The 14,297-nt window shown below is 42.6% G+C and overlaps 1 protein-coding gene across 2 annotated transcripts in view; it reads left to right on the forward strand.

Moving 5' to 3' along the window:
* Positions 1–267: 267 nt before the first annotated feature.
* The window catches only part of ANKFN1 (ankyrin repeat and fibronectin type III domain containing 1), a 316,545-nt gene continuing 302,515 nt past the window's right edge, over positions 268–14,297 (forward strand). The window contains exon 1 of one of the 2 annotated variants that reach the window (XM_058703009.1): positions 268–384. In XM_058703009.1, coding sequence (XP_058558992.1) covers positions 364–384 — 21 coding nt within the window. In that variant the 5' untranslated portion in view covers positions 268–363. The remainder of the gene's footprint in view (positions 385–14,297) is intronic. The other variant, XM_058703010.1, reaches the window with a different exon arrangement.

Raw genomic sequence — 14,297 nt, forward strand, 5'->3', positions numbered from 1 at the left:
GATACAGATTTGAATCTCCTTTTGGGGAGCAGGAAAGCCAACGCCAATCTGATCACAGCACCATAGATAAACTCACTCCCTCGCCACCGGGGTGCCTCCTCAAACTGCATTTTCACCATTTCTTTCATTCTTTGAAAGTGATTTCTTTGTGAGAAGCATGTGTGAGGCTTCCCCTCCCTCTGCTCTTGACCCTGTGCAGAGATTTGGCCACTGCTGGAGCCAGGCCGTGGGAGAGGCAGCCATTCTTCGCCTCCCAGGACAAAGAGAGTTCCCTTGGTAACGGGAACCGCGTGGAGGTTCGAGAAGGGGTTTCCCTCCACCCCCCAGGTTCTCTTTCAACTCAAGAGCTCAACCCGGTCTCTCATGGAGGCGTCTCTAACCAGGGTAGGAAAACCGCAGTTTTGAATATCAGTAATTGGCGTTTGGAGACAATGCTTTGCATGCAACAGGCAGGAAAATGTGGGGAGAGTGGGTGAGTGAACTCAGCGAGCGGGGTAAGCATCCTGGGTCAGGCGGAGGGAAAGCTGGTTTCGTTTCTGTGCGCTGCAAAGTCTTGGTCCCAAGTAGTTTGGGGCTGTGATAAAGTGTGTCTTTATCTTTTGGGAGGTGAGAGAATGGGGCATGTGGAAGGAGAGAAGCTTCTAGAGGCAAGTATGTACCTTTTTTTCCGGTTTCTCTTTTATCCTTGGTTTTTACTTCTATAAATACAAAGCAATCAGGAATGGTGCGTTTCTGTGTTAATGTCAACTCTTGCTCATTATTTCTGCCAGTGTACTTGTGGCTCGCTCTTGCTTGCTCTATCTGCCTCTCTCGCTTACCCTTTCACTCTTTTTGGACTTTATTGTCTGGGTGATGGAGAGGAAAGATTTGTTCTAAAGGCAAGGGTGAGCTTTTCTTATAGGAGGTCATCTCTGAACAACTGAGCCAGGGCTTAGCACAGTTGGGACTGACTGACGTTAAGTCCCCCTACTGATCTCACAGGTTGTATGGGTACTTGAATCCCTGTCACTGATCCAGGTTGTTTTAGAAGACCTCAAATGTGCCATTGATTGATGGAGGGAATGTCTGTTATTGACTAGGTTAGTAGTAACCAAAAGTCTCTGCATTCTCATATCAAAAGTTGCTACGATAATGCAGAAGATAATCTTTGAAGTCTGGGCTGAGGGCTGGCTTCCCTTTCCTTTTCTTTCCTTCTTTTTCCTTTCACTTTTCCTTTCCTTTCTTTTCCTTTCCTCTCCCTTCCCCTCTCTCTCTTCCTCTCTCTTCCTCCCTCTCTCTCTCTTTTTAAGAATCATATGCAGAGGGAGGCCTAAGCATAACTGAGGAAGCTTTGGAAGGTGCTTTAAGAATCTCTTTGAGATTAAACTGATTACTGCATTCACCTATTAATCAACATTTAAATGCACCCCAAAAACCCAATTTCTTTCATTCTGTGTTCAGACTTCCAGTAAACTCTTTGGGGACAGGGACTCTAGTGTTTTCATTGTTGCACCCCCAGACTCTCAGCAATTATGGGACCAGCCATATTGGATGCTCCATCTATGTAGAATTGAATTGATTCTTCAGTGAGCAGCCTGGGATGTTACAGATTGTGTACTTCTAACATCTTGCATGCAGTGTGGAGCTAGGACCAGTTTTGTGATCAGGAAACTCAGGCTATAGACTCACAAGTGACATTAATAAGCAGCAGGACCTTAGCCAAGCTATTTCAGTTCTCTGGCTCTTGGTTGCTCCACCCATTAAGTAACAGTGTTTGGATAAGAATGGTGTTTTCCCACCAAAAGTGCTTACCTGAGGTTTTCATGCTGCCCTTAAGCCTGGGGAGAGGAGGATTTAGCAGTGGTGGCAGTCTGGTCAGGAACAGCCCCTGCAGAAGAGGATGGTGCAGATGGTGGAGGAGGTGGAACAACAAGTGGCTTGGCGGCTGGCAGCTGGAAAACCTTGGACCTTCGATGACCTCTGCCATTCAGTTGTGAGACTAATCTTTCCCAGTTTGGTGGCACCTCTCCTGTATTACATACTTCCTAAGGATGAGACGAAGGAGTACCCTAATTTTTTTTGTTGTTCTGCCAAAGGCAAGCAAGCTGTGCTTCCTAGAAGGGGATTAAAGGACAAAATTTCACACTGCTGATAGATTTGAAACACTGCCCTCAGAGTGGTGGTCAACTGGTTCTGAGCCAGTCACACTGTTGCCTCATTCCAATGTTTTCTCTCATTTATTCAACAATCAGTAGATAGCCGTTGAAAGCCTATGAGATTAGATGACATTTATCAGTGAACAAGACAAATCCCTTGCCTTCACAAGGCAAGAGAGAAGAAGAAAAAAGGTAAATGTGATTATTGGCTAGTGTGATAGGAGCTACAACGAAAACAAAAGGACCATCAGGAGACAGAGTGATTAGTGGTGCTTTTATGGATAAGGTGGTCAGGAAGGTTCTCTCTGAGGAGGTGACATTTAAGCTGAGGCATCAATTAAGTGAGGGGATGAGCCATTCTGATCCACAGAGCATAGTGTTCCAGGCTGGAGAGCCACAATGGTGAAAATCTTGACATGGGAGTCTGCTTGACGTGTGTAAGGCAAAGCAAAGTGTGTGGGGCTGGAACAAAGTAAGTGAGGCAGAGAAGAAAGGTCGGAGAGGGTGGAGCAAGATAGCAGAGACCATAGTGGCCTCATAAGACGTGGGAAGGATTTGGGATCTATGCTGTTGTGCTCAATTGGAATGGCTTTATTCTATCCAACGTGTGACGGGAAGCCAATGGGCAGATTTGCACCTGAAAGTGACAATATCTGATCACTCCAGCAACTGCGGAGAGAACAGTACATTGGAGACAACATCTGAAAAATGGTTAGCGTGAAGGGATTGAAAACTAAACTGCCTACACAGAAGGCTACGTGGTGAAAAGGAAATTTGGGTATGGTTAGACCTGGATTTGAATTTTGACCTGGTAACTTGGTCATTAGGTGGCTTGGGCAAGTCATTTAACATCCCCGATCTCTGTTTCCTCATCTGTTAAAGAGGGAACATATTACCTACCTTGGTGCGCTATGAAGAAGAAAGGAGAGTATGTATGTTATCTCATGGCAGATGCTCACAGTGATAACCCTTCCTGTAAAACAAATTGTGTGGCCTTTGCTTTGTTGGCCATCAACAACTCCACTGACGAGCAAGACAACTGAAGATGTCAGGCACATGACCAGTCTCACATGTCACCCTCTCTACAACATGTTTCCTTTGGGAGGAGTGAGTGGTGAGAAAGGAAGAAGTGACTTGCCTGAAGTCATGCACGTGGTGAAGGTTAGGGCTGTGACTGGGGGCCAGGTCTTTATTCGCATGTAGTGTTCTTTCTTCTATGCCAGGGGTCAGCAAACTAAGGCCCCACAAGCCAGATCCAACTTGTCCCCTATTTTAATAGAGAACATTTTATTGGAACACAGCCATACTCATTCATTTGCAAACTGACTATGGCTGCCTTAGCACCAGGTCAGCAGAGATGAGCTTTTGTAACCAAGCTTGCATGGCCTATAAAGGCTAAAATATTTATTTACTGGCTCTTCTACAAAGTTTGCCAATTTTAGTCCTACACCATTCTGCTCCCCTAATTGGAATGGCTTTACTGTATTTAGCTTATGTATCATCAGCTAGGAAGGGAACACCATCTCCAGGTCTCCCAAATAGCACAACTGAGAGAGTCTCTTGGGGAGGGCATGGTCCTGGTGGAATAATATAGCAAGTGACCTTGGGCCACTGGTATCCAGCATAGGAGCACTGGTCACCTAGGGAAGGTGGCAAAGAGGGAGGATGAGGACTCTGGCCAAAGGGGCATAGATGGGGGGAAAGGACCTAAACCTTTGCCCTTAGCTATTTCAAACCACAAAGACAGCTATCTAAACCTGAGGTGAGGAGGAAGCTCGGCAGCTCAGGAGACAGGAAGATGCAGAAGGTTTATTTGACCACCTCAGCTTGAATGTGCACTGAACTGGGACTGTCTGGGAGACATCTACCAGGGAGTAGGCAGACCCCAGGGCACATCACCTCATACTCCCATGACTATGACCATGACTATGACTCTGCTTGCTTATTCTCAGACACCATGGCTCAAACATCCTAAGACTACTTGGAGGGTCCTCCTTCTTCTCAAGACTTTAGGACTCCATTGGGACTATGGTGTCTTCTCAGAGACTCTTTCTTTGCCTGGCACTCAGGAAGGCCATAGATTGACTTCATTCTCTTTGACCTCCAAGTTCCTACTGATGTACTTAGGTGGATCCTTCTACTAGGATTCTGATGCATTTGGTCCCAACACATGATGATTTACCTACTTCAAGGTTTTAATCTTGTGTTTGAGGATACATTTATAAGTGTGAACCTACTGGTCAGAAAGCAGTGATTGCTTCACTTGGTTAGATGTGTGGAATCCAAGTTTGACCTTCATGCTTAGGTATTCCTCTTGACTCTTGGTTTCAGACTTCAGTTGTTGCCGTAAGCGGTGGAAACTGGGTTACACAGTTCTTCAACTCCAGGTAATATAAATACAGTACCATGTATTTCTTGGCACTTTTAACTTTCCAACCAGCCTACATGGAGAACACCCTAGCTTTTGGGAATGCTAAATAATTCACCAGACCGATCGGCCATGGTGTTTCAGAGCTCAGTAGGCTCCTTCCACTGATCCAATGAACAGATGTGCTAATTTTTTGCTTGCTTGAAATGCTTCAGTCATTTGAACATCATGGACTCAGGGCTTGGATCAGCCATACAGTGTCCTGACACACTCACTAACTCACAGACCAAGCAACTCCCCTCACATACACCTCAAGGGCTATCTTGTCTAATTCCTAATTCCTAGAACCAGGTCAATAATTATGAAATCAAGTAGCATAATGGCCCAGTTCCAACATGGGCCCTCCCTACCCAAGACCTTTTTAAAAAGAAAAGGAAGCAAAAACTTCCTTATGTCCAATCAACCATTCCCTTCCGGTATCTTCTTCCGCTCCAGTGCTTAGATGAGATTAGGGCCATTGCAGAAGTGGCTAATGAAACTACAGGTTTCCCCAGCTATCAAAAGCAGAGCATCCCTACAAAACCTTTCGTGAGCCTAAATGGCATAAAGCAAAGAAGCAATTAGCATTCAATTATATGGGACATTTTTTGCACTGTCCCAGACCCCCAAAATAATTTTTTTAAGCTTTTCTGATACCTTGGGACACATCTTGTTAACAGATACACAAAATAAATCAAGATAAAGTGCTCACGCTCTCAGACACAGTTCAAAGTACGGCACTTGATGCTGAAAGGCTGAGTGAGTATGGTTCCTGGGGAAGGAGCTTGGCGGGGCTGCTCGAGGTGCACGCTGCCTCCATAATGGCCTGCTGCGAAACAGATGCTGAATGCTGTGTATGCCTTTCTCCATTTTTTGGTGAAAGCAAAAGTCTTCTTTGGATTTCTTTCAGTTAGCAAAAACAGGTACTGATGCAGGTCTTTGGTAAAAGCAAAGCGGCATAAAGCAAACTTTGGAAAAGCAGGGGATGGCTGTATAACAAAACGGCCAGCAGATCCCAAACACTGTAGGCTGGTAGCAGAGCTGGTAGCCTTCATGAAATCACTGGGAGCTCCAGGCAAAGCAAGTGGGGCTACAACAGCCCCTGCCTTCTTAGTACTTGCCATTGAAAGAAGGAACTGCTAGGCTGACGTGAGCAGGCCAGGGCAAGGGGGTGAAGACAGACAACTAACCAGCGTGTGGAGACGAAGGGAATGCTACAGAAGGAGCCCACGCTAAAAATAAGTGATTTTTTACAAGTGTGGTTAACTTTACGGAGACTTAAAATTACGAAACACAGCATGCATTCTCCCCCTAAAAGAAAAGCTTTGAGAAAGTTTGCTCTGCCTCACATGAAAAGCTACAGAAAAGGAAAGTATCTGTGAAAGCTTTTAAAATTATGACCATATTTCAAGTATGATAATCATCAGGAATAGTTAATGCTCTCAGAATTAGACTGATGTAGAATTACTTTATTTGAATCAATCTAGTCATTTGTGTTGCCCCATCAAAAAAGACTCCCTAGCACTCTTATTTATAGAAAATATCTACCATCATCTAGGAGCAATCCAGGCCAGGAAAAGAGAAGAAAAAAAAAAAAAAAGAAGAAGAAGAAGAGGAAGAAATGGGCCAATTTCATCGAATTCTGTCTAGTGTGACAATTTTCCTGTCTCCCAAGTGAAAGTAATCATTCATTTTGTATTTAATCTGTAGCCAGAAAAATGATATTCGATGCTAAGTATGACATTTTGTGTTGTGTTTAGTTGGGATTGGAACCAGCTGATTGACCCAACCAGTTAAGATGGCGCCCTTATGAATCAGTCTTTGCGATGTAACCACCTAATGTTCATAATTTGGAATTGGGCATCTATCACACAGCCCTGCCCTGTCTCTAGTTCGCTTTTTATTTCAGCCTATCACAGTTGGCCTGAGCAGATGGGGCTTCTGCGGGTTTTCAACATTCTTCCAGCAACATGAGATTTATAGCATTATCTTTGTCCAGCCAGCATTTATTTCCCCAGATATAATTTTGTTCCCGTTTTATATGATGTTGACAAGTAGTAAATGCTGGGTATTTTGGTGCCATGTGATTAAAGCTAGTAGTGCCTGAGAGTGTCCTCCAGCATGAGTCCTCTCTAATCCCCCTCTTTCCAAGACACACACATTAATAATTCTTTAGCACCGGTAGTTACTGTTTTTCCTGAACACTGTTAGTCTTGCAGTCTGATGAAAAGCTTTTGTGTTTGAGGTTTGGGTTGTGTTTTTGTTTATTGTACAGAAAGGTGGAAGGGTGGAGAGAAATGGGGGACTGTCAACTCGGCATGTTGTCAGTGCAGGGATGGTAATGGAAAGTGAATTTTAAAATTATGGGATATAAAGTGGGGACCAGAGGGGAGGAGTAATTAGAGGATTTGGCCAGAGGAGGTGGGGGCGGGGCGGAGGGCAGGGCAAGGAAATGGGAGGGGTGGGCCATCTGGTGTTAATCTCCTGCTGTGTGTTTGCAGGGCAAAATAGTCAGGGTACTTTGTCAAGGTACAGTCTGCTTTTGCAGACACAGATGGAGCAAAAGGGAGATTAATACATGTGGTTCTAACCACCTTTCATATCTTTACAGCTAAACATTATTTATAGAAATCAATTAGTCCTCTGTCTGTGCAATTTTATTATGAGGCTCTGTCCAAGTTTCTGGCAAGCTCTTTAAGAGGATGATTGATGGTAAACTTTCAGAATGAATAAAAAATGAACCCTCCCCTAGGAATTGGTGTAGTGGAGAGAAAGGTAAATGATAAAAATTACAAACTCTGCAAGTCACTAGAAAACTAATGTAGGATCAGTGTGGTCCTTGTTATACTTTTTTCCTTGCAGATTTCTTTCTTCTTTCTTCTTTTTCTTCTTTCTTCTTTTCTCTTTTCTTTTCCTCTGTTCTCTTTCTTTCTCTTTTTCCTTCTCTTTCTCTGTCTCTTTGTTTCTGTCTTTCCTTGTTTCTTTCTGTATTTCTTTGTTTCTTTGCCTTTCTGTCTTTCTTCCTTTTGCACACTCAGCTGGCTATTTGCTATGGAAACTTTAGGAGAGCCTGATACCTACAACTGAGCTTGTGGGAAAGTAAAGGTTTCTTCATTTGCCAAGCTAGTAAATGCCACTTTGATTACTGATGCTCACACAAGATAAAAGAATCCCAGGAAAAAATGAAACAGAACTTTCATGTTTTGTCTTCTGGAAACTTTTATAAGAGATGGGAGCTGCCAGTTGGCCTCTCTTAAATGAGTCTAGGAGCCAAGTAATGATAAATACAAACTCCCATTGCAGTGAATTCCATAGAAGATGCATATTGATTTATTTTGAAATTCTAGCCTTGGTAGTCTGTTACCAAAGCTCCTGCCCCTAGGCTTAGAAACGAATTTGGGGCAAAGCTCACACTCCCAGGGTTTCGACATGAAATAGTTGTGATAGCCTGGATGTGAGGACACAATTATCAAATCAAACAAAGTTCTAAATCCAGGAGAGGACAGGAGACAGTGGCAAGGATGTACAGGTCCTAACTCCAGCTCCTTGAATGTTGGCATATTAAGTTGTTCTGTTTTGTTGACTGTTTTGAGAGGATAAGGGGATATCTTTGGCCTCTAGAATTAGAGATTCTTGTGCAAATTGAAAAATTATGAAGGATGCAAGGGGGTGCTCCAGGAAAGTTTGCTAACCTCATTTGGTCTCAGTTTCTATCCGAGTAAAATGGGATGATAACAGTGCCCAGCTCACAGGTTGGCTATGAGTATTAAATGAGATCTGACATTAAAGTATGTAACATGGTGTGAACACAACAAATTCTCCTGTGGTAGTATTGTCAGAGGATTCAGATGGATTTTTCTCATTTTCTTAAGGTTTGGTATTCACTATAGAACGTGTTCCTATTTGTTAACTGTTAAATATATCTGAGGAACCCCTAGTAAGTGCCTTTGGCTGGGCAATCTTTATCTTTTTTTTTTGTACCCCCCCCCCCCCCCGTATTACCTGATACGGATCTTTGTACACAGCAGATGCTAAACACTTGCTGATATAAAATTCCCCAAGTTTAGATAGGGTTTTCCACCTACTTAATTTATGCTGTTGATATAAATATATAGAGACTCTACATAAATGCAGTTTAATAACATGTGAAATATCTAATTTCTAAATATTCGATAATACCCCACATTACACAAAACAACTTCCAACTCCTAGTTTGATGAAAACACCCAGTGCAATATCTGACACATAATAGGTGCTCAGTGCACATTTATTGAATGATGAATGCCTAAAACCTACACGGGAGAATAAAAGAGAAATAAGCAAGGAAAGGGTTTTAAATAAAAAAATTAGTAAATTTTCTTTTAGATTTCAATAGAAAAAAATGGCACGAACAGGATTAAAAATAATTGCTTGCAAGCTATAAAAAATATCATCTTTCTAATCTAAGATAAAACAGTTTATTAGAAAATGTGGGGCAGCTCTTAGAATCCATGAGAATGCCAGACAACCATACTTACAAAAAAGCAGGGCGCTGGCAGCAACACTGATTTGTGTAGCAGACACTATTTAGCAGGCAGTTGTCAGCACCATGAAAAAGCTTCTAGTGTCATTTTCATCCTAGTTCCTCTTGAGAGTCAAAGTCCCAGGAGAGAGTTTCGTTGGCCTAATTCAGGTCACATGTCCACCCTGCCCCCCAAATATCTTATTTACAGTCCTATCTAGAATGCATAAAATGAGGACAGGTCATTCTCCTCAAAGAAATCCGAATGCTGAGGCCAAACTGAAAAGGAACAGATGGCAGAAAATAAATGTTCATGTTATAAACTTACTAATATCTAGATAGAATAAATATGCATGTTGTGTTGCATTTCCTAGGGCTGCCATAATGGAGCACCATAGACTGGCTAGCATCAACGACAGAAATTTGTTGTCTCACAGTTCTGGAGACTAGAAGTCCAAGATGTGGGCAGGGTTGGTTCCTTCTGAGAGCCGTGAGGGAGCGTCTGTTCCAGGTCTCTCTCCTTGGCTTCTCGATGGTCATTTTCTCCCTATGTCTTCACATCATTCTTCTCTCTGTATCCAAATTTCCTCTTCTTATAAGGATACCAGTCCTATTGGATTAGGGCCTACCCTAATGACTCTAATTACCTCTTTAAGGACCTTATCTCCAGGGGCTCCTGGGTGGCTCAGTAGGTTAAGTGTCCAACTCATGATCTCAGCTCAGGTCTTGATCTCAAGTTTTGAGTTCAAGCCTCACACTGAGCCCCTTGTTGGGTAAGAAGCCCGCTTAAAAAAAAATAAAATAAATGAAGACTCTACCTCCAAATACAATTACATTCTGAAGTACTGGGGGTTAGGGATTTAGGACTTTAGCACATGAATTTGGTGGAGTGGGGTGGGGTGACATAATTCAGCCCATAACTGCATGCTATAAACACCCTAATTTATAGAATTAATCAAATGGGTGTGTATATCAATGGACACCCAATTGTGTCTGTAGCATTTTTTTAGTGAAAATGGAGTAACAGTTTAGCAAAGTCTGCAAAGATCTTTGATGTTCCAAATTTGCTGGTTGAGCTAATTAGAACAAAGATAAACAGTTTTATCCCATCCATTATTTTTCTTTTGAAAACACATTTGATCCTCATCTACAGAGTTGCTATTGGGTATTACTATAATACCATACATATTTATTTGGGAAAGAATTAAAAACAGCAGTAATAAAGCTTAGATTTCTGATATTGAAAAAAATAAAATTGAAATAAAGACACATTTGAATCTTAAAAACAAGACCTGGTAACTACTTTATATCTGAGATGCCAATTCTGCCTATAAAATTTTTCAGAAATTTTTCTGAGAGCAGAGCCAAGCAGAAATGACTCATATTACCTCCACCACACATACAGATTTTCTCTTTGACTCTGGCCGCTGTTCAGGCTTGACTCTGTCCAGCCTTGAGCAATACATGAAGTAAACAATGTTCATGTAGTGATGCAGAAAGCCCTGGCTGGATCCTGGACTCTTTAACTTGCTTCCTAAAACTCCCAGCTCTCAGAATTTATGGTCCTGTGATTCGCATTTTCCCAACACACACACTTGTGGTCTTCTTCCATGATCAATCTCCACTTCTGTTAGACTTCATCCTCCATACCTATCTTTCCTTGGAAAGATGTACTCCCCTGACCAAGGAACCCAAGAGGTAGTTTGTTGCTGAAAGTTTAAAGGTAGTCTGTATTGTTTATGTCTTTGTGGGAGTGATGGCACCTCAGTGCCACCGAGGCCTGGACATTGATGAGACTTTGTCCACTCAGCTCTGGCAAACATTGTCTGCCCTGCTTCTCCTTCACTTCCAGTGCCTGTGAATATTAACCCACTGGATTTAGATGGCAAGCCAAACAAACAGGCTACACGATTGAAAGCTCCAACTCCCATCTCTGAGGAAGAAATCATCTAGAAACTTAAAACAGCTTTGTTTACTATCTTCACTCAGCATATCAGCATAACGGATGTTTTGCGGGATGTATGTGCATTGGTGTTTATACACATAATCACAGAATTTGGATGAGCCTTCACCAGCAGTAGCTGGGATGACTTGGGTCTAAAACGTACCCCTCATGTGAGGGGCACCTGGGTGGCTCAGTCAGTTAAGCATTGGACTTCAGCTCAGGTCATGATCTCATGGTTTGTGAGTTCAAGCCCTGCATCAGGCTTTCCACTGTCAGCAGAGAGCCTGCTTCAGATCCTCTGTCTCCCTCTCTCTCTACCCCTCCCCCGCTTGTGTTCATTCTCTCTCTCTCTCTCTCTCTCTCTCTCTCGCTCTCTCTCTCTCTCTCAAAAATAAACATTAAACATATTTTTAAAAAGTACCTCCCATGTATATTAAGCAGTAAACATTTGGACTTTGAGGCTTCTCATAATCTGTCCCCCACCCACATTTTTTTATTCCTCTCCACTATGGCCACACACTCTATTTACCGGTGCTTTCCCACCTTTCGGCTGGCGAAGACCTCCATCATGTCTCATGCACTTCTAAGTCCTCATAACTTCTGACGGTGTTTTACACCCCAGCCCAGATAGCAAATCCTCTGGGAATCCTTCCCTGCTTGTTAGTCTCAGTTGGATGCCCGTCCTCAACATCCCATAGCATCCTGTGCATCTATACTGCCTCTGTTCTCACACTGTATCATATAACACATTCTTTCTTTATCTGTTTCTACCCAAACCGTGGGCTCCTTGAAGGTGGGGACTATGTAGGCCTCTTTTTCTCCAGCCCCTAGCACTGTGCCTGGCACACGATAAATGCTTAATGGCATTTATGAACGAATAAATGAATGAGTTAATTAAAGTTTAAAAAGAAATGAATAATTGGAGACACAGCTTTCTTATTCTCAACAATCTAGAAGTTCTGAAAGCCTCTTTATTTGAAAGTAGTACCCAAGTTCCTTTAAAATGGACCAGTGCCCCAAGATCCCAAATTGAAAGTACTCTGTGATCCCCAAGTTATTCTTGGGGCCTCACCTTACAACATTCAGCCCATTTCTCAGGATAATGCATAAGTTTGCTTCTCAATAGAAATCTGTTCTGTCAGTTAAAAATACTCAGTGGTGGTAACTATTGCACAAGCCACAGTGGAAAATAAAACCCAGTACAGACTGCCAAAATTATAGCCTGCTAAAGGAGAAATGGTAATATACATAATATGTTCATTATTATGGTGTAGTGAAAAGTACACTGGACCTCAAGCCAAAAGGCAGAGACTCAAACCTGGTCCTCACCATTTGCTAGTTGGGTGGCACTGGGCAAAGTTTGTTCATGTTTCAGGGCCCAACTAATTTGACCTTCATCAAATGAAATGAGGCTCACGTGAATTGTCTTATGAACTTCAAATTCTGCATCCATGGAATGGAATGAAAATTTATATTGCTTAAGTGCCTACTTTGTTCCTGTCAGTCTGTTAAGCATTTTAGAGATGAGTAAACCCAAATACAGGTTTTCTTCAAAGTCCCATGGGATCTGTTTATTTCTGTTCCATCACATATTACCTTTCTCAAGTTCATGGCTTAATAATTACAGATGTTTTTTTAGAAAATATTTCAAAATTACCCAGAGAGGGAACGTTCCATGCCATTGTAATTTGCTATTATATAGACTATTTTCCTATAGGATATAGACCAGTATTATATAGACCATTCACTATTCTTAGCAGGAGTTTACTGGAATGAGGTAGGGTAGCTCCTATGTCTCATCTCCTTGTCAGGTGAAGTTGATTTGCCAAAAACATACAAATGAGTGCTGTCTGGGTAATGCGTTCTCCATACCGACACTTTTCAGAGTCCTAGTGGAATCTACAAAATGCCCTGCCAGCAGTCAGCACCATATGCCCTCTTGTTGCCTCTGAATCAGCTGTGTGGGACGCTTGGCGTCATATAGCCCAAACATTCAGATGTTGGACTCATTTTTTTAATTTTCATATGGGTATTTGGCACTCAGAGAAACAGCTCACTTCAGCCTGGAATACAACATCCAAGGATTGTTTAAACATGGGATTAGTCTGGGCTTTCTCGGGGGAAATGTTCTTTTCAACATCACTTTCTAGAACAGTGATCTGATCCTGTTTATGAACAGCATTGTCAGCGTTGTTAATAACAACAAGAATTCTTTCTCTTGTGTCGTGGTCACGCTCCTCTATCCTTTTTCCCTTCCATCGCACTAATTCAGGTGTGATTACATGACTCCTTATTCTACTCTGGAATTCACCTAACCCTTTCCCTGCCTCCACCTTTCCACATGTCCCTCTGCATGGTACACTCTCACTGCCATTTCAGTGCAATGTACATGCTGAAAATCTTGCAGAGCCTCCCTCTCACCTACGCAATAGTTCAAATGCATTAAGGTCTTCCAGATTCTGATGCCTAGTGTGGAGAAAAAAGGCACGGGAGAAGAAATCAGGTGGTCTTTGTTCTAGTTCCAGCTGTGTCACAAGTGGAGCCCTGTGACCTGGGAGGAGTTGCTTTCCCTCTCAGATCATAGTTCCCTTGACTATGAAATCAAGGTGATTGGACAGGATTTGAGATGCTAGATGCATGGCTTTTGGGCACCATTCCTTTCCTAAGGTGCCCTTGGAATTTCACTGTTCATGGGCCCTTGGCTCTTTCCCACTAAGCACCAGTGAGCTTCAGAATCACTAATCATTGGTCACACCCAGCAGACCAAAGTTAACCCTTGACCTCCCTGAATGGGTCCATCTCTGAGGCTGCTTCCTGTGTTAACTTTCCATAGTCCTGCCCTCTTCTTTTCATCTCACCCACCTACTGCTCCAATGCAAAGCCAGTAGTATTGCCAACTACACTCTGAATATTTCCCCCAAATGCATTTCCAATATTTTAGGTCACTGGAATGCCCTTTCACTTCACAGTCCTCAGTCCAAATCCTATCCATTCTATCAAATCCTATCAAAGTTCAGGTGAGCCTCTGTGAAAACGTTGCAAGTAACCCCAACTGGGGAGTGATCATGCCCTCCATACTTGAATCTGCACAGTAGTTTTTCTTTCAGTCCTAAGACCACTATACCACCTTTCTGACCTTCTTGACTACTATATTTAGTGATACTTATGTAGCTCTCTTGGCCCTCTACTAGACTATAAACTCCTATGTTTAAAAAACAGACAATCTGTAGGGCACCTGGGTGGCTCAGTCAGTTAAGCATCCAACTTCAGCTCAGGTCCTGATCTCACGGTTTGTGGGTTTGAGCCCTG

This window comes from Neofelis nebulosa, chromosome 16 (genome assembly GCF_028018385.1).
Source record: "Neofelis nebulosa isolate mNeoNeb1 chromosome 16, mNeoNeb1.pri, whole genome shotgun sequence".
Lineage (NCBI taxonomy): Eukaryota > Metazoa > Chordata > Mammalia > Carnivora > Felidae > Neofelis > Neofelis nebulosa.